General features: G+C 40.2%; 1 protein-coding gene across 2 annotated transcripts in view; it reads right to left on the minus strand.

Moving 5' to 3' along the window:
- Positions 1-735: 735 nt before the first annotated feature.
- OLFM3 (olfactomedin 3) overlaps positions 736-26,781 on the minus strand; it is a 70,537-nt gene continuing 44,491 nt past the window's right edge. Inside the window, exons 1-6 of one of the 2 annotated variants that reach the window (XM_076337914.1) lie at positions 25,763-25,915; positions 20,852-20,992; positions 17,541-17,696; positions 13,452-13,671; positions 3,792-3,898; positions 736-2,086 (exon numbers count right to left, since the gene is read on the minus strand). In XM_076337914.1, coding sequence (XP_076194029.1) covers positions 1,409-2,086; positions 3,792-3,898; positions 13,452-13,671; positions 17,541-17,696; positions 20,852-20,992; positions 25,763-25,915 — 1,455 coding nt within the window. In that variant the 3' untranslated portion in view covers positions 736-1,408. Of the gene's footprint in view, positions 2,087-3,791; positions 3,899-13,451; positions 13,672-17,540; positions 17,697-20,851; positions 20,999-25,762; positions 25,916-26,781 lie in introns of those variants that run through there. The other variant, XM_076337916.1, reaches the window with a different exon arrangement.

The following is a 26,781-nucleotide window of genomic DNA, read 5'->3' on the forward strand; positions in this document are numbered from 1 at the left end:
TCTTTGCAAGAGGTTGGCCTCAGTGTTGTGGCTGTTTTCTAGCAAGGGCACGCAATATGGTGGCTACCAGGTGCCACACTGATCACTCGGGCTTTGAACCTTTCCCTTTGTATTTTCTCCTTGCTTACTGTCATCCCAGAGAAGAGCTTTGTCAACAGATAAATGTTCTTCTATTATTGGTAAGAAGACAGGCAGATTAAGGAAAGCAACTTGACTTCTAACGTTGCTCCTCACTGCCCCAGAACAGCGCAAATACGGGATTGCACTCTCACCCTCGGGCGGGAGGCATGGGCAGCAGCCCGCTTTCAGATTCTCTCTTGTAAAGCCCAGATCAGGGAGTGGGCATAAACAAGGGAAATAAAATGGTGGAAGGAAAGAGAGTCGGAGAAAAAGAGATTGAGAGAGAGAGAAGCCAGCAGCATGAGATAAAAATTGGGCAGGGCAAACAATTGTAAAGCTGGGACTGTCCCTGCCCCCACGGCAGGGGGGTTGGACTAGATGACATTCAGAGGTCCCTTCCAACCCAAACTATTCTATGATTCTATGATTCTGTGGTATGAGGCTTCAATGTTATGAATTTACCGGTAAGCACCAGTGGTGAGTAAGAAGGGGTCTACCAAGCAACGTTGAGAATAGAGATCACGCGCCTGAGACGCTATTGGTCTTTCTCAGAAACAACAACCTTTTTTTTTCAGATTTTTACCATTTTCAATTGACCCATAGCCAGAACTGCCATTAAGCTTCAATATATTTTATAAAAAATAGTACTTAGTTTACTTTCACATAAGTGAAGAGATACAATTGCACAATGGTGGTTACAATGGTAGAAATACATACTGTCGATAAAATGTTTGCAAGAGATTTAAAAACATACTGTACAGCACCACATCTGAAATTGGGTGATGGCAAAATGAATCATACTCCATGTCCAAGTAAATTAAATTCCTAAATCTTTCTTTTGGAATAAATAAAAAAAAAAAAAATACAATGTGCAATATGTGTCTGACACTACCAAAATATTTCCTGAAGTTGAGCAATAGATTAAAAACAAAAATGAGGTAAAAAAAGACATTCATGCATTTAAGCCACCATTAGTCTCTGACTCTAAAATAAGGCAGATCATAATCTTTTTAAAACTGTCTTTAGCCACTTAAATCCTTTTCAGTGCTTTTTAAGACATGGTCTTGACAGACCTTGTAGAATCATGAGTTAAGATGCTTTTATTTCCAACAGGTCATTTTTAACAGGCTCAGCCATATTTGGAATGCATTGTATGGTAGAAAATGTTGCTTTTTCATTAATGAAAAAAGAAATGTAAATTAAAAGGAACTGAGAGAGGTGGATGCTTTAGCGTTTATCACAAATGACACTGCTTTGAGGGAGGGAGGTGAAGGAACGGGAAAGAAAATTATGTGTCATCTTCAGTTTTAATGACATGGAAAAGGGTGACGTTAAACAGGACTTGATGCCCGTTATTCCAGGCATAGAGAGCTCTATCTCTTGCATTGTAGTCAAGCATGGATATATGAAAATACTGATTATGGAAAGGAATGTCTGTATACTCGTAAGTGGAGGTTTTTGTGGAATAAGAATAGTAGACCTTGGCTCCTGTTAAGTGAGAGTTAGTAACATACAAGGTGCCACAGATCATGAAGGATTCTCCAGCGCTTCTCTTTGGGTAGCCTGTGCTCCAGCTCTTCAGCACCTCCAGTGTATCCTGGTTTAGCTGGCTGATGACAATGTTGCCTGCGTTCTGGTTGGTGGCATACACAGCCCATAGCCCAATTTCATCTGCCATCAGGTCAATATCAGAAAAGCCACCCCAGGTGTAAGGGTAGACATTGTGAAAGCCAGCATACTCAAGGCTACGCTGTGCAAGCACCCGCCCAGTGTCAAAGCTGTATTTGATGATGATGTTGCTCTGGTACTTGTTGAAATAGAGGGAGCCATTGTAGACAACGTGGTTGGTTCCTGCCCATTTGAATGGAAGGTTGTATGTCCTTGATTCAGCCCCACTGACAAAGTCTGCAATTGATTTATATTCACGGACAATTTTATTGTTAGTGTAACTATCCATGTACCAGACCTGGAAAGAAAACAAAGATTGGGAGTGAACACCTGGAACACAATCTGTGGTACTACATGACCATGATACGGCATGATGGATGCATTGCAGAAAAAGAAGGAAAAAAGGTTTTAGGTGTGCAGCAGGCTATCGAAGTACAACATTGTCCACATTCCTGTTACAAAAGTATGAGGAACTCTGGAGTTTCGGAATCAAAACTTACCTATACAGGTGAACTCTCAAGAAGACTGTTACTAACTACAGTGTCTGCATTTTCAGAGAAATTTATTTCTGGATTATTCAGTGTTTGGGTTTCTGCTGTATGGGGCTTGCTTAAAGATATTCCCAGGGACTAATAATCAAAGAGGGAGATGGGAAATGGCATGTGAGCTAAGCTTGGATTTATGATTAGGAATAAATTTCATTGAATTGTCTTCAGCTGAACCTCTAATTGGTGAAAAATAGTGTATTCTTAGTAAAGAAACCAAAATACAATAGCAATGAAACCAGTAAAGTTTAGGAACCATTTTTTTCCTTTAAAGCAAAAGAAAACAAAATCAATACTTTTTTTTTTTTAATGTTCTGTATGCCAACTTCCATTCCCCCATTTTTTCCTTCATGCATTTTGCCTTTTCTCCTTATAGTTTGTCAGAGGACCTGACTAACAACAGAACAGAATAATTTCTGGAGATATTTTTCGTGCTGATTTCACAACTGGCATTAACAGAATATTTGTATAAATGCCAGTTCAGCTCCCCATCGTCCTATTAGTTGGGATGCTAATGAGGGATGTGGTTTGTTCTAATTTGCATGCACACGGGTAGTCTTTGTGTTGCTTTAAGAGGGTGGCAGTGGGGGGAACGTGGAGGCTGTCTGGGGAGGGGGCTGCAGGGCGTGCAGGGAGGGGGCCACGGTGGGGAGCAGGTGCTGGCGGGGGCGAGGGCCCATGGGGGTGGTTCTGGAGCAGCCACTGGTGCTCTGAGGTGGCAGAAGAAGCTGCCTTGGGACAAGATGGGGCTGAGCAGAGTTTGCTGCTCTCCTAAAGGTAATTGAGATTCCTGGGGCCGGCAGTAAACCTGCATGGACACAGCGGGCAGGGGAGAGCTGCACGCAACTCTTTAGTTATTACCATTTGTATGTTGCCTTTTCTATTGCCTTTGGTTTTTATCGTGTTCAAAAAATGAACCTTCTGGCTCTCCTTCAAAAGCCCTTTGATGGAGGGAGCACCTCCTCAAAGCTGTGGCCAATTTTGAGATCCTATTGCAGATCCGAACAATAACATAACTTGGATCTGAGACGGCAAATGGCCTGAATACCGCTTTTATGGGGCCTAATCCTGCAAATTTTGGCTGTGCTGCGTTATGGGTTATGCACTTGGGTAAAAGCGTTGGTGTTGGCGTTATATTACTTGGGTTCTTAAAGACCCAAGCTCAATTAAATATGGTAGAAAGAAAAAAAAATTGTGTAGTTGGGTCAGATAGGTGTATATCAGCCCTGAAACAGTTGAAGGAAATTGCAGAAAGGTGCTTCGCTAACTTTTGTCTGTGGATATTTCTGCACAAACACTGTTGCTTTTTTTCTGAGGATTTTTAACAGTGAAAATGGTGGCAGTAGAAGAAACATGCTTGCGAGTGTAACCTCCTAGGGAGAAAATATCTTTTTAAAGATTAAAATAAAGCAAGTAAAACTCCAGAAGGACACAAAGATACTCGGTGCCTTAACATACTCGGTTATTTTTCTCTGATGCTAATGGATCTGTCATCCAGGCTCCAAATCGGGTTCCGGATATCTTGACTGTAATGGGGCCTGTAATTTTCATCAATTTGCCACATGCTGAAATTAGAAAAACAAATGCATTAATGCAAATAATTACACAACTCTCCTTGACATCAGTCAGAGCACAAGACCAATTGCTCTAAACTAAATAGTGGCTCCAGGGGATTCAGGCTTATGTTGAAGATGGATTGTCATCTTCACCGTATGAACTTTTCCGTATCAAGCAGTAATATAAATATGTTAAAAATAGATAAATAAAAGTTTATTTGTGTATATTTTTGTTTTTATATATGTCAAAGCACAGTTACATTTTCTGGGCGTAAAGAAAAATACAACCTAGTAAAATATCTTCTGAGCTGAAGTGAATAACGTTTAATAATAAATGAAAAGAAGACACAAACTCCCCTCGCTTTTGCCTTCAGAAAGTTCAGTGCAAGGCTAGGACTGATGGATGGTTCAGTTTGCCATTGACCAGGGTAACAAGGAGGTTAAGGGCGGACAGGAAAAAACGAGCTTGTACACAAAACGTATAGCTGTACACAAACGCCTGTGTCTGCCCTGCGGTTACACACACGTAGCCGTTCCAGTACTAGGGGCCTGTCTGAAGTTAAGAAAGCGAATATGGGAATTATTCAGCAACCTTGGCTGTATCAGTTGGCTTCTAATCCATTAGGCTGTCTCATATTGGACTGTCTGGGAGGAAATAATGAGAGTCGATATGATCTTGGATGCTGACCTTCCTAACAATCCAAAAATCTATATTTTAGGTAACATTAATAACATACCTATTGGCAACAAGCCCCTGGTGGAATTCATAAGTTTACCAAGAGGCTTAATATCACACAGTGGTGTGTAGGTGATTAGCTGAAATAGCATGTTTCTGAAGAAAAGATGTTCCATAAGAATGTAAAAAGAAGTGACGCATTTAATTTGTTTCTTTAATTTAAAATTAAGTGCTTCTCCGTGATACATGGGTGTGCTATATTGTATAACCCTATCTGTCTCGGAAATGCGGAGAACAAACTGTACCTGGTGTTGAGAGTGAATTTATTCAGTTCAAAAGAGAAGGTGACATCGAGCCTGGATTTTCTACTTCATGGAACTGGCAAGGAATGTATTGTGCAAGCCTGTTTCAGTCAATTAGAAGGGGGTTAATGCTGTGGTGACAACTCAGGGGCTGCTCGCGGGGATTTCGTTCCCGGCCAGGGAGGTGGAGTGTAATGGAAATGAAGATAACCGAGTACATGCCGAGACCGCAATGAGCAGCGTAGGCCGTGTCTATTTTCTGGGTCAATTCAAAGGCATTATTATTTACGTATCTCAATCTATGTATCTTACAATCTTTTGAAGATATTTTGGAATTTCCCATTTTATAGAATCTTATAGCTTTTCTACAGTTGGTTATCATAGTATATAATCTTTTATTCTGGAATTTTTTGTAGATAGGCTTCTAGTATTGTGTGCCGAGTGCTGTTTTTCTACAGCAATGAACTGCTATTAGCTTGGAAAGTAGAGGACTGTATCCTATCACGGTGAAGGCTTTTATTTCTAGGTGGTATGTTAGTAAATAGTACCAGAAACGGGCATGAGGTAAACTCAAGCCTTCAGAGGGGTTTAATTTGGAATAAAATTATCAGAAAACTAATAATGAGTAGAAAGAAATCAGGAAAAAATTAACTACTCCTGAATTTGTAGTTTTTAAGATAATTAAAATACAATGAATGTCTGAGTTAAAGAGTATACCGATTGGTGCCTTTAAAACACAGTATTGAAATCAGTAGGAAAACATAACCAAAGAATTTGGAATTCTGAACCGCTGTTTCTTCCATTTAAAAAAATATCCAGGAAGCTAAATGTGGAATCAAAACCGAGCTGTGAAATTTCGCTTCTGAGCGGACAAAACTTAGAGAGGAGCCCATGGCAGAGATGTGGGGTTGCTCACAGAGCCCACCTTTGGCACGTAACGCCACGTCTTGGGGGTAGGCACGGGAGCACGCGCGGTGTGAGTCGAATTTGCAAAACTGTCTGCTGGCACGATGACTTTTGCCGAGGCCAGGCAGAGCAGCCACCCCACCAGGTACCGTGAGCAGCCAGCGCTCGGGGAGTGGAGTCAGAGTACGGGGGCGGTGAGCCGAGTCCCTGTCCTGGTTTCAGCAGGGATAGAGTTAATTTCCTTCCTAGTAGCTGGTACAGTGTTTTGGATTTAGGATGAGAACACAGTTGATAACGCACCGATGTTTTAGTTGTTGCTGAGCAGTGCTTACACTAGTCAAGGACTTTTCAGCTTCCCATGCTCTACCGACTGAGAAGGCTGGAGGTGCACAAGAAGCTGGGAGGGGGCACAGCCAAACTGGCCAAAGGGACATTCCATACCATGGGACGTCATGCTCAATACATGAACTGGGGAAAGCTGGCCGGGGGGGCCGCTGCTCGGGGACTGGCTGGGCATCGGTTGGCGGGCGGTGAGCAATTGTACTGTGCATCACTTGTTTTGTGTATTATTATTATCGTATTATTATTATTATCATTTTATTTCAATTATTAAACTGTTTTTATCTCAACCCACGACTTTTTCTCACTTGTGCTCTTCCAATTCTCTCCCCCATCCCACCGGGTGGGGGGGAGTGAGCGAGCGGCTGCGTGGTGCTCAGTTGCCGACTGAGGTTAAACCACGGCAGTCCCGCGGCCAGGGCAGGTGCCTGTGAACTCACGGGCTTTCTCACCGGCGCGTGTGTTAGCGGATTGTGGGGAGCAGCACGGGCACGCGTCGGGCTCGAGGCCCCACATCTCCAGCAGGAGAGCTGTAAAAGGAGGGAGTGTGCTTGTAGCCCACGCCGGTTGTTGCGGGGGGTGTGTGTGTGTGTGCATGCACGTAACTCCATGGGTGTCTGTGCACGTGGTGTGCTATCTGCGACTGGAACTTTTTGATACTAGCTAGAGAAGGGTGTCCAGAAATTTGTAGGCTTATTAATGTTTCTTAAGTGTCTAGTACTCTGGTTCGTCTGTTGTATTACTTGTATTGATCCTGAATGTACAGTTCACTGATTGCCAGCTAATTACATGTCGTTAATATTTAATAAACCTCTTCAGTCTTGATTTGGTTTAAGCTGTATGAACTGAGCAGCTTTCCCCTGTGATGGGAGTCAGATGCTTCTAGAGCGTGATCTTTCAAAACGTATTGGGATGCCATTCAGTGTGAAAAAAGAGATGATGCTGTACTTCAGCCACCAGATGATTGGCGGTTTGAGTCAAGGTATATTTATGTGGTTAAATTTTTATTCCCAGATAGCATGTAGTGATATCAAGAAAGGAAGGAAGGCTGTTAAGAGAGTTGCTATATAGCTGAGGGGCAGCTGACTGAAAAAATGACAAAGCTTCTCTTTTCAGCATAACAAAACAGAGCATCTTGTGAGAGGCGCGAGGATTTTTTTTTTTCTCTCCTGCCCTGTAGTATGTCCCATCTTTTCTTTTCCTTGTTCGTTAAACAGAAACCCATAAATCTGCCTATTTGTGATATAACTTGATGGAACTGGTATTTAAAACTAAGGAGTAATACTTACAAGTATTTTTTCCACATATGGTAAGCCATTCCCGCTGTAGTGATAATTCACATCCCATCAGCAGGTTTCTGCTGTGAACCTCAGCAGTACCTGAGGCCTGTTGGCCTGCTTGCTGACAGCGTGGGCAGTAAGAAGGAGGCAGCAGAGCTGTCGGTGCCCACCTCTGTCTTGTCATCACAGCCTCCTCACAGCTGGGAGCTCCTCAGGCACAGGAGCTTCATGTATGAAGTCTCTACCAAAATTCTAGTCCTGTAAGTCTAGCACCCTGCTATTGCAGACAGCCTTTTTATAAAATTATTAACACGATTTTAAAAATGGGGAAATATTGTTTGCGCTTGCCTACCCTCACCCTTACTCCAACTGAAGATTGTTTCAGAACCTCACTCTTCTCTTCATTTGAAAAACGTTCAGGGCCAAGTACGTGGGTGTCATCTGTCTTTTCTTTTGAGTAGTCAGAACTCAAACCATTGCTTCCAGATACATGCGGACTGGAACCCCTTACCAGTAAGTTCTCTGAGTTCAGAAAAGAACTGCTTGAAAGAACAGGACAAGGCCCCAAAGCATGTCTTGGCTGAATGGTCAACTTGATACGTCAGCTCATGCTGTTTTGAACTGTTTAAGGCTGCACAAGTAACTTTTGTAGAAGTAAGTTGTCCTAAGTATTCCACAAATCGTCTGGCTTGCTAAATACTGGTCTTGTGAACGCAGTGAACCTATTGCTGACTGATGGTGCAGGGAAATGTGAGACTAGGAGAAAGTAGTTGAGGCCAAATTGTCCTCCCCTTCTCATTGAGATCCCTCTGAAATTCAGTTCACGCTTTATTCTGTCAAACCTTCAGACAGTCCTCTAATGCAGTGTTGCTTCTAGTATTTGATTGGAAGTTAAGAGAATTAAGTGAATCCAATTAAGAAAACAGTAAAACGAATTTCTCATTCTTCAAGAGAAATGTATCGTCGTTTTCTCCAGTTCTGTCTTTTGGAGCCCTACCTTCAGATGTGTTTACCCATTTGTTACAGCAGACCTATAAAAATTGGCAGAATCGGGGTCATTTAGGTTTTGTTCATTATAAAGTAGCAAGTGTGCTGTCTGTGCTGAAGTATTATTGACTTACTAATACAATTAAATAATTTATTCCAGATGAATATCACAGCATTTTGATGACATGTTACTACAATATGCAGTTTATCAGTCTGTTTAACACTAAAATAATTAGCGATACTGACTTTATAAAGTGAATTCCCTTACAGCTTGCCCAAACCTGATCTTGCATTTGATACAGAAATTAAATGAACGACAACGCCTTCAAGAGTAAAGCTCAATATAATGTTTAACAGTTCACTGATAAAGCAAGGTGAATTTTCTGTGTGGTTGTAAGCACTTCCAACTTCAAATTTGGTGCAAGAAATTTTCCTCACTCCTTCACCAGAATTGGAAACAGCTTCTTCTTGTCTACTTAAGTGTAAAATGTGTTGATCTAATCCCAGCCTATATTCTTAGCTGCAGAATGAACCTTATAATTGTTCGTGTGGCTATATTGAAATTGATCTTGCATGCTGAGGTTTCTTGCTAGGGAATGGTGATACTAATATACTGAAAAGCAGGATCATTTACTTAACACTTTTGTGGCATGGCAAGTCTGGGAGTCTGAAATTAAAAAAATGCCCATTAGTTTCCAGTTGAGACTTTTCTTGAGCTCATTTTGTGTGTAGGGAAATAGACCATAGACAAATGTCATGTGAAATGGGAAACGCTTCTGGGCTATGAATTTTCCATAGCAGTGAGGTGGCTGAGAATTAAAACTGGCCTATGTGTCTTGGTTGGTTTTTGGTTTTGGGTTTGTTTTTTTTTTTTAAATATGGCCAAAACCTCCTTTTTTTTTTCTTTTCTTTTTTTCTGGCAGAAGGGAACCTATGAGGATGTGGAAATAACTCTTGTGATGGCGGGAAAGCTTTTTTTTACCGGTTGAAAAGTTTTGGTTTATAGCAAACCTCTGCTCTTTAATTCCCTGACAGGAGAAGGACCAGATGTTCCTGAGAAGGTAGGACAAATATATATCCATACGAGCAAATGTCAGGAAGTTCAGGAACAGTAAGAAAAAAGAAAAAAAAAAAAGATATTTCTAGGCATTTTTTCCACCCCTAACAGGTTCAGATGGAGTTACACAGAAAAAGAGTGGGATTTTTAGAAGCACTCAGTCTCTTTCTCTTGAAAGAAGACTTTCTTCTTTGAAAGAAGCAGCTGCCTCCATTAGAAAATCCCAACCATAACTGATGGTAGTAATTGGAAAATCAGACCTCTGAGTGTTTATGCATCCTAAATTGAACTGTAGAAGGAACATCGTATCATGCACCATCTGGGTGTTCGTGGCTTGATTCATCTCTTGTAACAGTTTTGTACCGTGGACTCCAGTAAGTCTATTTGTGATTTCCTGTATTTATTTATATTAAGGAAGAAGTTGAGCACGAAGTGACCATTGAAAAAGAAAGTAGATGTACTACCCCTGCAGGCTGGGAAAGTCTATGGGGCAGAACGCATCTGGAAAGCTGCTCCAAAGGGAGCAAATACCAGGAGAAGGTTGTGATAGACCAATTGGACAGGAGCTGTTTTGAAGACATCTAGGAATAGGTAGTTGATAGCCCCCAGTCTCTGTGATGCAAAAGAATATTGGTAGCTGCTTTGTATACCAAGTGAGTGTGTGATTTATAGACGGGCTTGCAAGGGAAATAAAATCAAAACATTCTCTTGAAGTGTTCGTAAACATTATTATTCTATTTATTGTAGGTAATAAATAGGGGAAAATGGAGCGGGTCTTTTTTTCAGTGGTTGCACAAATGACTTCTCAGTGTTTTACTACTTGCACTTTCCTGCTTATGATCAAATTTGTCATAACATTACTTTGTAATGTGAGGGAATGAATAATTAGTTCTTACTTAATGGGTGTATGTCTGTTGTCCTACATAATACAAATCCAGGAAGCACTATAGTTACTAGAGCTTGCTGAGAGGAAGCCTCTGGATTCTTCTGTACGTGTGCAATGACTTGCCGTGTAATCTTTGGGAAAGTCATTTATCCTCCTGGGCTGCTTGTTCCTTCATCTACAAAGTGGGGATAACAATATATATCTCTATTGCACAATTTTGTACTAAATGATATTCATAAAGGTCTTCAAATCCCAAAGGGAAGGATGCTTTGGAAGTACAGGTAGCACTGTAATCAATCAAATAATCTCATGCCTGCACTAACACTTCTTTTGCCACTGATGTAACAGCATTTCTTTGGATACATAGAATATTCTACTTTTGAATTTCTAACCAAAAATGATACTGTAAAATATTGTTTAGATTCTACATTATAATCGGATGTAGCTACAAATGAATCTAGTGTGTAGCTACTCTAATTATTTCTTCATATTTCATAAGCAACATCTGGCAGAGTATTGGCTTCTATGAATGCTACCCATATAATTTTTTTCCAATTTCATAAACACATTATGACAAGAATAGGAGAGTCCCAAGCAGACTGTGCAACCTGCATTCTCTTATAAATGCACATGCCTTAGATGATGGCCAGCAAAGGACCCACACGTGCACGAGTGTATGTGAATGTGTGGTGTGTGCACTCTATTCCTACATGTTTAATTGCACGCACCCTTTTAAAGTTTTGGGGACAAATTTCTCACCAGCTTCAGCCTGAATTTTCTCTTATTCCAAAAGAGAAGGAGCAAGTTTCAGTCGTCACAACTGCTGTGGTAATCATTAAACCTCAGTTGAAAGTAAGACAACTGCTTACTGTTATGTTAGTGAGTGTTGAAAGTGTTGCCAGTGCAGATGGAAGATCCCTTTTAAGTGGCCAGGACAGTATAAATAATGCAAATATATTGCTGAAAAACACCTGCTAGGGAGAAGAATGGAAAATAGCTATCACACACGCTGGTTAGATAATTATATTGTGAAACGCAACAAAATCTGTGAAGATTTGAGCCAGATCCTGTGGCACATCGGGGCCAGCCTGCCTTCTGCTGCCAATGGCTTCTGGCCATCACATTGGCACGGACAGTCACAGCTGGGTCATCTCCAGCGTGGTGAATGTGGCTGGGGAGAAGGTGTAGGCACGAAAGCTGTTTTTCCTTTACGCTTGCTGATCTGAACACACAGCACCAGCTTTGAGGAGTTACAGTAAGCCTAACTGAAGCTGGTTTTACTTTAAAAGCCACACAGGGTTAGGCCAGAAATACAGCCACTCCATTAGCAGGTGAGCATAGAAGTCATTTAAGCATCTAAGACCAGGGAATAATGCCATTAAGGATGAGTAAGTCGGTATTAGAGCTTGAGAAGGCCAAACCCCATTTAATAATGGATGTGCTTAATAATCTATTTCATACAAAAATTTTCCCTCTATTGTTGATACACATAATTTTAATAGTTTTTTTTTTTTTTTAACATCAGCACATCAAGAGAAATAGAATGTGTTGCAGGAATTCAGGATGATAGGAGGGGAAACGTGGATGAAAAATAGGGAAATAGTAAATAACTTCTGAGAAAGCCCCCTGTGAATACACCTACTCATCCCAATGTATAAAATATATCATACTGTAGTCACTTCACTAATCAATTTTACAAGAATATGCTGTAAAAGCAAAGAAAAACAAGAAGCTCATTAAAGATAAGTTAATGATCTTTTGGTGTCTAATAAACTTACTGGAACACTCACTATCAGAAAATACTGTCTATTTATATGAATTTTCTTGCTTGCTGCGGTATTGCAGCGCAGCCGTTTTCTCCTGACTGCCTCCTGTCAATGCAGTGATGCGCTATTATGTGTGTGTACTGAGGGGAAAATAGGATCATACGAAATTTCTGTTTGAAGAAGGCTTTCATGTATTTTAGCCCATCATCACTGTTATTTCTAGTGTAAAATAAAGAAATTGAAAATAAATAATTTAAGAGGCTAACCTAGATTTTTCTCATTCCATTGCTTCGCAAAAATACAGGCACTGCTCATCAAGTTAATAACATATTTCATGTCACATGTAGCATTTAAAAGTAAACGTCCCACACTTGGTAACTGAGATACCGATCGCAGGACTGAACCTTGGGATTTCTAGTTTATTCATGTTCAGTGTCAACTTACAAAGCGTTTATTTCTCATAGAGGGGCTGGATCGTTGGCTGTAGCAATCCGGATTGCAATAGCGATCCATTCAGGAGTCCGGATAGATTGGGGAGGGGGGAGCCTTTGCAATGTGATTGTAAAGGTACTAATTGTCCCTCTTTGGGTAATGGAAGTTAAGGCTGACGCTTGATAATGATACTTCAGGCTTTTAGTTTTGGTGGCTGATACCGAGCTAGCGCTGATTTTCAGAGGTGCTGATCATTTGACTCTTTCTAACTAAAGCCAGCATGTGAGCCATAAGGTGGAGGCTGCCTGATGTAAATCTAGTGCAGCGCTCGCAACAGGCTGTTGCTGTGCTTCCTACAAAAATCACGCTTTGTTCCCTTAAATTAGGTGTAATGCTTAATTACGTTGTATTGCAAATTGTAGAATGGCACATCTCTCCTAATGCTAATACTACAGGTCTAAAGACAGTACAATCAGAGCGGCCTCCCAGGTGTCATAGCAAGATGACAGGGTTATGATGTGGACATCTCAAAATTGATTCCAGTCTACTTCCCACTAAAGTTTTTTTCACGCTGACATCCCAAAGATGACCTAAGTAGCAATGCCTGTCTGAGCTTTTTTTAAAGAATATTTGTAGCTCTCCAGCCGTTGTAAATCTCTTAGATTTTAAAGTTGCTGTCTGTTGTTAATTTTCCATCTTAATTCCTTCTGTATATGGTAGGGCAGATCATTACGTAAGATACACTGGTGCAGACTTCGAATGATATGACTGACCTTAGGTTGAGTTACTCGTGACTTTTATTAGGGTGGCACAGATCAGAATATAATGCAGTCTTTCATCAAACAAGAAAAAAGAAAACTGCATCTTTCTATAGAGACAACTGAAAATATACAGCCGAGGGACCAAATTTGCCATGAAATTGTTGACTTACTGAGCTTTTTCATGCAGTCTCGAAGCCTGGTTTCTAAACTGAGTACGCGCTGGTGAAGTTCCTCATAGTCATAAGCACCGATTTCTTCCTGAATCCCAGTGAGGACAGTAGACAGATTCCGAATTTCCTCCTTGAACTGGGTGATTAATTTGGCATCGGTTTTGTATTGTTCCAGAACTGGGATCAGTGGCAGGAGCTCATCCATCTTTTCTTTCAGCTCCTGTTAAAGGCAATCAAATGTACGTTAGAGCAGTTTAAGGGAGTTCAATCCCCTAATTCCCTTTAATGTAATATTTATGCCCGATTATTAAAAAGACTTGAAAATTATTATTGATTTTAGTTACAGGTCTATTATTAGAGTATCGTGAAGGTCTTAGAACCTCAGACTTAATGGTAGTAAGCAGTAGATAAAATGTATGAGAGCATAGTTTTTCTGCTGAAAGTACCCAATTACCTTCAAGTGATCTGAACCAAGCCTGTTGAAGGTCTGACTTTCCATCCAGAGGATATAAATCCCTGCTAAGTGTACCTTTCTCGAGGGAAGGTGATGAGGCCTGAACACACAGTGGCGTTCGAGGAGGTCACACTGTTTTACAGTGCTGTCATAGCTGGTGAGCTGTTAATTTCTATTTCACTCCTTAGAAAGACTGAATTCATTCTTTTCTCAACAGCTGTTGAACACTGTTCAGTTCTGTTCCGGCCACAGCGATATACAGCTCTTTCTTCTGAAGTGAAAAATCCACGGTTCTTAACTGTGCTCTGTATTTGTCATCCTGCTACATCGCTGGGTGCCTTTGAACTTCCTCAGCTGATCTCTCTTCTGGACTATCACAAATGGAGTTTTTTGCCATGTGCAGTTGCCGTTGCATTGCCAATCCTATTCTTAAACATTGATTAAATAAAATAAGGCTCCACTTGGGATCTCGGGTTGCCCCTTTCTCAGACTTTTGCCGAGTCATACACTTTGAGAATTTGTCTTGGTTTGTAACCTATATTGGCTGCTCATCTTTCATTTCTTAATTAGTCTTAAATGCACTAATCATAGGGGCTTTGTTAAATTTAAACTAATTGTCCGAGGTTGTTTTTTGTTTGGTTATTATTCTGTAGAAAACCTCAAAGAATCTTTGCAGTCAAAAGGTTTTGCTTTATTGAAAAGCAGACGGGTTTTCCCTGATGTATCATCTGTATGTAGAGATCTGCATATCTTTTTATAATTTGAGGAAACAGCAGGACTTCCATGAGCAAATGCCAGAGACACATGAGGAGGTGCAAGCCGGGACAAAACAAGTCAAAGGATGGGAATAAAGATCTGCTAGGTACTAGCATTAGGTGGTAACAGAGACTGGGAACAGGTGAGGACACACAGGGAGAGGCTGTTGAGGGGGTTAAAAAATCAAGTCCTGAAGAATAGCTGGAGTAGTCAGCAGGTTAAAAGGGAAAGCAGAAGAGAGCTAAATGGAAGCCCAAGCACGAGAAAGAGGTGCAGAAGCAAATGTGGCTGGAGGTTATAGTCACGGAGGTGTGCAAAGACACGCACGTGCAGTTTGTTACATCACTTTTATTAAAGGATGCAATGAACAGGGTAGGACGTTTCCAAGATAAATAACGTGATGATGCCAAGTGCATTTTTGCTAAGGAGATGTGAAAGAAGCTGATAGGCAGGGTCAGCATTTGAGCTGCCTGAAGATCTACCTCTGAATTTTTGCCTCTCGAACGTGTTCTAAGACGGCTTGAGAGTTCTGCAGTATCTCTTCATAACCTAGCTAATATATCCATGTTGTTCTAACAATTGCTTTCGTATTGGAGTTGTTATTTACTCAAAATAAAGACTTGTATGTGTTGTTAGGAAGTATATTGTGCACACAGGTCATCTTAATAGCCAGAAAATTGCATTTTAAATTATAAGCAGATAAGTCATTATAAATGGGTTTGAGAGTCTCAGGAGTTCTATTGGTTCTGTTCTAAAGGGGTCTTCCAATTACATTATAGGAGCAGAATTACTGAAACAGAAAGAAGTGGAGTCGTTTTGTCTACAGTTAAAACTATTTTTATCAAAAACTTAACTTGAGCCTACTTTATGCCTGTTGAAATGAACAGTTATTTTTTCCGTGACGACAAGGAGAGTAGGCTTTGTGACACGGAAAGCAGAGCTCTAGAAGCCAAAGTTTTTTTTACTTCATTTTGAAATTACGAACTTAGGCTTCAGGGTTCTGTGGGGCAGTGAACTGCCAAAAATCATGGGTAAACCATGATGTAAAAAATTGCAAGGCTTGTAAAAACTCAGGAAGATAAAATGTGTTTAAGAGAATTAGTGAAGGTAGGATTTATGCCGGATGAGGTATCATTTGAGCAAACTGCGGTAACTTTTTGTGGCGATCAGGTATCTCCTGCCTGGTGTAAATGCTGATTTGACTGAAGTATGACCGCATGGTCAAGTGTGATCTGGATCAAATTTGTACTCTCTGGTTCTCATCAGCGTGGAACCACAGCGTTAGAGTATCTCACTTCAGTAAATGATACAAAGACGTTTTTAGTATTTTCGTGATAAAGAAACTAATTTTATTGGTTTCTGCTGACGCTCCTAGCTTGTTGCTATGATGAGTGGTACAAGAACTAATTTGTATTGCAACATGGATAGGTGGTAGACATATTCTGGCACTTCATGAGGGGTTATGCTGTATCCAGAATGAGTTTCTTTGTCTCGGGAAAGATAAAGCACTGGAATTTTAGTAGATCAAATTTCAAAAAGCCAGCAGCATAGTGTATTGTGTTGACTTTTTAAATTACTCTATAATTTGATTGGCTGGAAATCTGTTTTATACTCCTGGCACACTGTCAAACTGAAGTTAAATGACTGGCCAATACAAATATCGAATATTTAAAAGGTTAGAGTACTGCAGAAATCTGCTACCTTTGACATCGTGTATCAGACATTCAAATTTTGATATTTTGTTCCCAAGGAAAACGATAATGAGCATACAGGATATATAATGGCATTGTACAAATGTGTTGTTATAGTAGCAATGAGTGATGAAGGGGAAAAAGGTGGAGATGTTTCTTAGTACCTGAAAATAACTGGAAGTATGTGCTCAAACTCTAATCTAAACTAAGAATGATGACATAAAGAATAAAGTTTGGTAGTCAGATCATTAGTGTACTTAATTCCTGGTATTATTAAGACCCATTGGATATTCAGCGTCTCTGAAACATAAATTAGACCCCGTAGCTATGTAATTGTTTAGGTATCTAATTTTAGCACCAATTAGAAAATTAAGTCCATTTTATGTGACCTTTCATAAACACTTTAAAAATATATATTTGTAATCCTCAGAACGTATTTTCTAGATCCTGTCTTGTAGTCTTGAAATATCAACTTATCAGACTTGATATTTAAAGAACCTAAGTATGCTCTTGTAACATCATTACTTAAGAGTACTTAGCTTTAAAAGCTAAAGCTTCCGATAAGCTTTTTCAGAACACACAATGCTCTTTTGTAATCTCTGCAACCCTCCTTCCTCACAAAAAGATTGGCTTGTGGTTTTTGTTGTCGTTAAAATTCCTTGGAAGTCTTTTTTTAATCACACAAATGTGACTGGGAATGATTGCCCTCCTCCCCTACCCCAAATTCAAAATAGCAAACCTTCAGACATGAAATTAGATCTTAATTGTACTGGATAAAAATTACAATAACCTGATTTATTACACGCTTTCTTCCCTTCAACTGCAGCAAATGTCAGGCAACAGTAGAAGTGCAGAACTCTCTAGTTGTTTGCTATTCATTCCCGTGGATCTCCCCGTTTATCACTGGAGCTTGAATTTCTCAGTATGACATGCACATTGATACAGAAAAAACAAGAATCTGTTTATAGTGACATTTCTCTAATGACTTACTAATTAGTGGTTACTCCCTATTACAATTAAATAGGACAGAGCAAAAGTTTATCATCATAAAAGAAGATTTATTATGCTTTTCTCTTTAATGTTGCTCTTGCATAAGCATTTCAAGCTGCGATCTTAGCAGTCCATGCATTGCTGCTTAGTACATTGCTTCCAGCAGGCTTTCAAAGTTAGTGTTAAAATAAAACCTACTTGAAAATGCTTTGTCATTAACGTCTTCCGATCATCTTCAATTTGCCGAAACTTGGCCTTCAGCCCTTTCATTTGTGTTTCCATTTTTAAAACATACTGGAAATCCCTCTGAGTCCGTAGATTTAAAACTTCAATAGATTGGGACATATTCTGAACCTGTTAAAGAAGAACACTCTCTAAATGCACTTTTTGTTGCTTTACTTTTTTCCTGGTTAGGTAGTTAAATGTCAGGCAATAAAATGTGCTTATGTCAGTGCTTTAGTTGTGAGTCATTTATACCACAGTATAGTTTTAAATCCCATAACTGCTGACGGTACAAAAATTGGGGAACAGGGCTAACAGAGGACTATCAGGAGCAAGACCTTGAAGCCATAAATGATTTGGACTAGCCTCTTTGAGGTAGAAAGAGAGAGAGATCCCTTCAGCACCGTTACCAACGGGCTCAAAAAAGGCTGTTAGGCAGCAGAGTCTACTTTGTCACTCTGTCCTGGTTTCGGCAGGGATAGAGTTAATTTCCTTCCCAGTAGCTGGTACAGTGCTGTGTTTTGGATTTAGGGTGAGAACAATGCTGATAACACACCGATGTTTTAGGTGTTGCTGAGCAGTGCTTACACTAGTCAAGGACTTTTCAGCTCCCCATGCTCTACCGACTGAGAAGGCTGGAGGTGCACAAGAAGCTGGGAGGGGGCACAGCCAGGACAGCTGACCCCAACTGGCCAAAGGGACATTCCATACCATGGGACGTCATGCTCAGCATATAAAGCTGGGGGAAGAAGAAGGAAGGGGGGGATGTTGGGAGTGATGGCGTTTGTCTTCCCAAGTCACCGTTAGGCGTGATGGAGCCCTGCTGTCCTGGAGATGGCTGAACACCTGCTTGCCCATGGGAAGGAGTGAAGGAATGCCTTGGTTTGCTTTGCTTGCGTGCGCGGTTTTTGCTTTCCCTATTAAACTGTCTTTATCTCAACCCACGAGTTTTCTCACTTTTACCCTTCCGATTCTCTCCCCCATCCCACCGGGGGGGAGTGAGCGAGCGGCTGCGTGGTGCTCAGTTGCCGACTGAGATTAAACCACGACACACTCGTAGTAGAAGCTGACTGTTCTTCAGGATGTGTTATATAGCACGTGTTTCCTCCCGAGCACTTCGGGAGGGACAGGACTGAGATTTGGAGATTTTGGTTGGTTTGAAGAGCATGATTTTTATTGCTAGTGGCATTTATATAATAATTCAGTATAAGGAGTTCATGAGACTATCCAGAGATAAAAGGGGGTGTGCCCATCATCGAATAGGTGTTTGCTCATCATTTTGTATTAGATATAAAATTAGAAATTTTACCCAATTGTCTCATTGGTAGAAACCCCCTTTTTTTTTTTTTAACGGATGAGAAGTAGTGAATGTTCAGGTAACTTTTGTAGAGCAAGTGACTTTGTAGCTATAGTGAGCACTTTTACCACAATGAGGCAAGAATAACTGTCACCTATGGTAAATCATACATATTTTTACCAGTATCTGCTATAAAAGCAATGCCTTTGCCAGTCATAAAAATGACACATTTTGCAAGTGCAGTTACTCTGTTTCAGTAAGTGTCTTGTTTTCCCAAAACATGAACAAAGTAGACTGCTGGAAAGGTATTAGGCACCATAGTGAAGTTTTGGCTCAAGCAAAAAAGAAAAAAAAATTCTACCTTCCTAATAAAAGACAAACCCAGCAGTATTCCTGTTGTTTGCAAGAGTATGCGATGTTTGAACTGGTATTCATGTTGGAAACGAATGTGTTGTGACCTACAGAATGTGTGGATTCAGGAAATACTCTTAAAAGACTCTAAAATAGTATACGTTACTTATTGCACAGGTGCCATTAGCAATTCTTAGAAAGTATTTTTAATGAAAAAAAAGTAATGTTTCTTTTTTTTCTTTGCTTTCCAGTTGTTGAAAGCAGGCAACTAAAGTCCTTCAGGTCCTGGAAGAACTTTGAGTGTTTCCACTTGGGAGAAGAGGCATTCACATAGAGGCTCTAATTAAATGACTGTGCATGGACTTAGTGAAGTAATAATATGACTTTACATACCCCTAATTACCACAGTTCTAATCGCAAGAAAATAACTTTTAGAGACTGATGATTTAGATTCTTTCCTGTGGCAGCTCAAAAACTGTGCTGAGCTCTTAACACCCCTCCAGCCCCCACCCCAAAAGAAAGTAAGATTTTTTTTTTTTTTTTTTACATTAATATTTTAGTGCTTGGGAAGTACGCTAGAGGAAAGACTCTGGGGACTGAAGTCTTCCTCTGGTAAGTAAACAGACAACATGAGAGGAGGTAGCTGCTCCTCTGTGTGCTGGTTCATCAACGTCCTTTCCCTGCGTCTCGTGCTATGGGCTCTGTCACAACCTGAAACCAAGTCCCCGCTGAAGTTCACGGAGGTTTAGGGAGGGAAAATCTGCGGGGATCTGGCACTGTATTAGCACTGGAGTGATTTTTTTATAGCTAGAAAAATACTGAAAATTGTATGCTAAAAAAAAAAAAAAAAGTATTTTTAAGTCTACATTTTATGTTGCTTTCTGCTGCTGTTCAAACGCTCTCCCAGGCCTCAGGTTCTGTACCGCCAGCTGTGATACAGTAGCTGTAACCTTGGTTACTTATACAGGGAACGCAGAACAATAGTTTGTGTTTTCATGGTTGCGGCATTTTTTTCCAGTTGTTGACGCAAAATAACACTTCACTGGGTTTACTATATATGCAATAGTGGGTAATACTGGAAATAAGAATTGGGTTGTTTGGGGAAAATTTGCGCCACCGGAGAATGAATAAATAGTATTATTTGAGGAAAGAACAAATGAAAGAAAATTGGAACTGTTTCTCTTCTGTACAGTCTGCTTTGTAGATGCTGTCACGTCTGTATCTCGTTATTTGTTGATAAGAGACAAGGAATGACCTTCGAGAGTCTCATAGGATTGAAGCAGAAGCTGTAGTTTAAGTCCCACAGCAGCTAACTAGTTCGAGGTGGGATTTGTAACTGTTTTTACACAGAAAAACCAGTCCTGTCTGTGTGCAAGGAAGAATTTTGGGAGGAGTGAACAAGAGAGAAGATGCAACTTCAGTTTGCTAGATAAGGGGCTGGGGTTGGGAAAGGTGTGTTACAAGGAAAATAAACAAGTAATGATCAGTGGTGAGAACACAGGTAGGGGATACAGCCTGAAGAAGTATTTTGATTAGATAACTCTTCAGTACTCCATTATGTATTAAAATTAGAGGGGAAGGAGTGGATTTCCATGGGAAGTTTAGTGATCAAAAGGAGGAATTTGTTGGGAAGACTTACCTTCTCTAGCAGTTGTCTGAGTTGCCTGCTTTTGGCGTCTCTTGAACATAGGTTCTGTTCAGGTGCGACAACAGTGCAAATGCAACGGCCGTCAGGATCCTGGGCTGAACTATAAACTTGCCACCCTTCCTTGGGGCTAATCTGAGTCTGTAACAACAGAATAATAAAAATAATGGGAACTGAATGGATTTTTTTGTTGCTTGAAAACCCCCTACCTCAGAATATTTTTGTGTTTATTTGTGCAGCATATGCAATGAGGTTTCTCCTAGTCAACACTTACTCTCTTAACTAATTAGATTGGTGGTTTCGCACAGTTTTGTCATATCTCACGCCTTTGTAATAGTTCTCTGGAAGTGTCCAGCACACATTGTTGCCAGGGTGGATGAGAACAGTTTTCTGCTTGCGATTCAGCACAAGCTAGTTGATTTAATTCTTTGCAAGGGGATGTAATGGTTTTTCATCAGCAGGGAACAAACATGTCCTTTCAGCCTGAATGACTTTTACTTTAGACTAATGGAAACAACAAAGACAGAAAAGAACAAATATAAAACCCCAAAGAGCGAGCACTGTGTATGTGAGTGACGCGTGGGGAATTGGCGCGGAAGCGGTGCGGGACGTGGGTTAGCAGGTTTGCTCTTAAAGATGCAGCGCAGAGAAAACTGTTCTCCATTGACGACTTCTGCACATTCACCAAAGGGAGGAGAGGCTTGCTGCAGGGTGGTACTGAAAAGTGTCTGGTTAGTTTAGGTGAATGGGGGTCGTGGCAAGCGTGGCACGGTGCAATTAAGACATTGCACGTCCCTCACTGGGACAGAAGAATTCTGGAAATTCCTAACCTGTTCCTTTTTACAGCAACCACCATCACCATTCAGAGAGAAGAACAAAAAACCCACGTTTGCTTGCAGAGCAGGCTAACACTGCACTGCATTTAAAGTTTGTGTGATACCTTGTGAGAGTAGGTATCTGTCTCTTTAATGGGATGTATAGAAATACACAGCATAAGAATGAGAGAAAGCAATATAATTAGATGATTGAAAAGATTCAGGTGAGGGAATTAAAACTAATGGACACAAGAAGTAATTATTTTACTTTTTAATCTGTAATTTCAAGATAATATTATGCATTATTCTTTCCTAATAATCTAGTATTGACTACTGAATTTCATAGTACGGATGCTAATGGATGCCATTGAATTAAGTCTGGTTTGGACACGGCTGGAATCAATTACTAGTTATATTATAGAATTGTACTCGGTGTCAGCACAGAGAGTGATTATTTGAACTGGCAAGCTTTGATATTGATGCTTTACTGGCAGCTTAGTGCCGAATAAGCTGCAGAGTTCCTCACCTCAGAAGAGGTGCAGTATCTCTGTAGACTGAGGTTGGAAAAGAGCACAGACTTTTCACAACAATGACTCTTCTGAAGTCATTGAAGATAGCAGGGACTGCGGAGTTAATGAAAAAAATCAAAATTGTATTGTTCCCTTGTTTTGCACGGAAAAATGAAGTGTCATAATGTAGATGACTGTAAAAAGAGGAGAGCTGAACTTGCCTTAGGGTTTGCTAGAAAGGCACATCCAGAGTTCGGTGCTAAATTATACTGCCTCTACGCTGTTTTCTTCGCCTTAATTTTTAGGGCAAAGGGAATCTAGTTTAAGACATGGAGAACAATAAAAACTAAACAAAATTACACCTGCAGAGACAAGCTAAATTGGTTTTGAGCAGCTACTAAAATTGCAAGCTTGAGCAGCTGAAGCCTATCAAGGCTGGGAACCCTTGCTAAGCGTAAGCTCTATCTGCTCCAGTAGTTTCCATGATTCTCTGTAGAACTTACGCCCAGACAGTGTCATGCAAGAGCGAGGAAACCAAATTTTTGTTGAAGTTTAGGAACAAGTTCAGGAACCCAGAGCTTGTGATTATAATTCCTTTAGGACAGAAATACTTGATAGGAGTTTATGAAAAATTCTGACATTTGAGCCTTATACCTGCTTCGTTTAGATTGGTAGCAACTGGTTTTACTGCATTCAAGTAAGTTTTCTACAGTGGAGAATGGTTGAGATACCAGGATCATGCACAGTCTATAGTAAAGCCATTATAATCCAAGCTGCGTTATCAAACGTTTATATTATATTATATATTCTAAGATGTCATGAGTGTCTCTCTCGGCTTTATCTGAGGGAAAAAAAAACCCCTTTTATTTATTAACTTGGCAGATATTTTCTTACGGTGTCTAACATACGGCTTGATTTTAAAAATTTGGGAAAATATTTCTCACAGCGAGAGACTGTCAGGCCCGATCTGAGTGCATGGTTATCGGCTGCCTGTGCATAAATAAGTGCTCGCATAGTACTCCCACAATTCAGGCTACAGTTCTTTGTGGTATTCTGTGGCTCCCTGTATTTGGGCCGTTACGGTTCCTTCACTAATTAGGATGGGTAATATGAGCGATCACAGAGAAAAACAAGCAAGTGTGTGTAGGTGCACTTTGCCTTTTATTTTTTTCTCTTTCCCCCTCTGTTATTTTTTTAGTTTGACATTTAATTCCTACCTCAAGCGGAAACTGCTGTGCCGTGCAGGGAAGGAGCTAGAAGGCATCAAAACCTTACAGAAGCTACTGAATTTACTCTTCAAATGCAGGCTTACTGCTGACAGGCCTTACTAAACAAACAAGAACAGAAATAACAAGTGGAGAACAGCAATGATAATAAATTATGCTAGCTCTTGAAAACCTGGGGAAACCAGAGGACTCCCTACAAAGACCAATATTAATCATTGCCTTGGCAGGGTGCTGTGCTACAGACACTTCGCTTACCTCCAAAAGATTTATTTTTTCACGTGCACTTTTATATGATACAACTGTTGTAGTCACCTCCGTTGTTACTAGTGACAGGGCAAATGGCAGTATGTCTACTTAATATGGTTGCTTAAATATAAACAGTATTTTTTCGGTTTGTCTTGCAGTTTCAATCCTGGGACTGTAACAGAGCTGAAAAGAGGAGGCCCCTTCCCCGACCCCACCTCCCTGTGCAATTCCTCCAGCTGAAGGGAGGAATTTTGTTCTTTTTTGTTCTTTTTTTAATTAAAGTAGTAATATTTAAAGTCTAAGTGCAGTGATTTTTCTGCAGTAATGTTTTTCCTGCATATATTCAATTAATTAAATTTTGTTCTTTTTTTCCTGGTACAATATACACAATTTAGGAGCTGCGTATGTGCTAGGAGAGCACTTGTGGAGGAGCGCATGTGCCGCACTGCTCACGGGACAAGCTGCCGGTGGATAGCGCTTGATGGCAGTTAAAAACCAGTCCGTGATGGCCTCAGTATTACTGTGCACCTGGGGCGTAAAGTCTCTCAGCCCACATCTAAAGTTTAGAAGAAGGTAGGAGATTTGGGGTGCTTGGTTTTATGCAAAAAGAACCCCACGTGATTGAAGTTCGTATTTTTCTTTTACTTGGCAGATGTTGCCAAGCTCGGATAATCAGGTTTTTATGATTGTTTCCCCAGCTCTACAGGCGCTCCTGCTACCCCTCTTGAAACACAAAATGGGCATTTAACTCCGACTCAGTGCAAAGAGCATTGCTGAAATAATACTTAGGAGGCATTTATATCAGCAGCGCTCTGTTGTAACCAAGGGAAGCATGACAGTTTACAGTTTAGCCTACTTGGAATCTGAACATGTTAATATATAAAAGCATGTGTGTGTGTGTGCAAATAGATGCGCGTGTGTTATAATAACTAGTGGGCATCTCTTAGTTGCTCAGTTGCAACTTTAAACTTGGGTTAAAATGGGCCAGGGAACTTTATTACTTGTCACATCATATTGCCGCAAGAACTAGCAATATATATTCTAGTTCAATGAGCACAAGTTACATCTAAGGAAAATAAAATAGAGCTTTTCCTTGTCTTCTCACCTTCCTGCTGCTCTAAAGCACAACAGAATTCTTTCTTACAACATCATTTAATTAAAGTAGTAATATTTAAAGTCTAAGTGCAGTGATTTTCTGCAGTAATGTTTTTCCTGCATATATTCAATTAATTAAATGTTGATTAGTAAATGCATCATTTTTAGCTGCAACTAAACACTGAGCATAGTGAACTACTGTACAAATAGTTAAATTTACATTTTACATAACATACTATTATGTAAACATCTGATTGCAGTTACACAAAAAGATACACAGAGTGTTTTACTAAACATTTAAGAAAATGGTGCTCTAGTTTAATTTATGAATACCAGTATAGTGTTCCCTCTTGCCCAATTTAAAGTATTACTTTAATATTTAGGCTTCTCATGAGTAGTTAATCACAGCTTTTCTGTAGGTCTTCATTAACAGAGGCTGCTGTATATGGGCGTCAACCATACCAAGTGATATTTGTGTCATTTGTATTATTCCCACGTCAGCCTTTCTAAAATTCTGGTACCCAACCTCCTAGTACCAATTTTATTTTGTTTCTAACAGCTCTTTATTTGCTTAACTGTATTCCGATAAAGAAAATTAGGAAAGAATCAGACCCCTTGCATATTGTAGTGAATAGCTAATATATAACATTATTCAGACAAAAAGAAACCTACTGCCAGATATTTTTTTTATCTTAATAATGCAATACGTTTTTCTGGAGCAGTAAACATAGGAAAAAAAGTCTAGACAAATGAAACGACATTGCTGTACTATTTTTAGCATTTCACGCTCAAGATGAAGGCATTTGTTCTTAAATATTTAAGGATGCTATTTTAAAATCTTTCCTTTCATAGTAAGACCACAACATGCTCGCTAATGTGCAGTTTTATGATGCCCAGAGAGAAGCATGCATTAAGAGACGATAGGAAGATTAGTAGCTTAAAAAGAGATGTACAAAGAGGCAACAAACTAAAGCTTTTGCTGGCACTTAAATACTACTTCAGCAGTAAGATGGCTTGCAACACATCAGAGCTACTTACTAGAGTATCTGAAGTGGTTATTCTGGTGGTATTGAGTCCTACCAGAGATGGGAGAGTTTGGGACATCCAGTTAGAGATCATTGCCATGGTACTAAGAACAGCACCAAGCTTCAGCAGTGGAGGACTCATTGCTGTGGAGCTAATGAGTTTTCATAGTGACTGATTATCATCCCAGCGCAGGCTGGCAGTGAGAGGCGTGACTGCAGCACACAACATCCACAGCATGAAAGGAGATCAAGCTGCCCAGATTTAATCATCCATTTAAAATACTCATATCCTTATTTGCCCTCTGTCTTTCCGCTCTTCCTAACAGATACTTATGACTATCTTATGCTGACCACTAAATAAGCAGTCCTTTCTATGCTAATAATCATTGCAGTTTCCAGTGGGAGATGGCGTGGGTGAATTACCTCTTCATAGGTGCCAGAGAGTCAATTAGCGCTTAATTAGTTCCGTCCTTGCAGAGTGATACATGTTCCTGTCTGAAATGCAAAAGCCCAATCACAAACCCAAACACAAATAACCCTCCCCACTCCCCATCGCTGCTTTGGTAGAAATATGCTCAGGTCTGTTTCTAAATATCATCCTGTACTTGTCCAAGTGGATGGGGAAGGGGGAGAACTGTCAAGCCTGCCCATGAAAACAGCAGAAACCTTTCTGAACCTTCCTTGATTTGTTGATGTCACATAAATTACAAGCATCAGTTACTTTATAATTCGCACAGCTTGGTATTAAGCTATTTGTTGTTTGTAAAAGTACATTGAAGCAGTAAAGATTCACATTTCTCAGTGTTCTTGTTAGTTTACCAGTTTTTATACCGAGAGTTATTGCATTACATGGGCTGGCAGACTCAGTGTATCTTCATTGCCGTTTGGATGGGAAGAGAAGACAAATTGTGGGTTGCTCATGTAGCATTTTGAGGCTTCTTTTGGCTCTACTCTGCTGTTAAATCTGCCGTTCCTAGTGCTGTAGAATGATCTCCAGGTTCAGTAGCA

The sequence above is a fragment of the Aptenodytes patagonicus genome, chromosome 5 (genome assembly GCF_965638725.1).
Source record: "Aptenodytes patagonicus chromosome 5, bAptPat1.pri.cur, whole genome shotgun sequence".
NCBI classification, from domain to species: domain Eukaryota; kingdom Metazoa; phylum Chordata; class Aves; order Sphenisciformes; family Spheniscidae; genus Aptenodytes; species Aptenodytes patagonicus.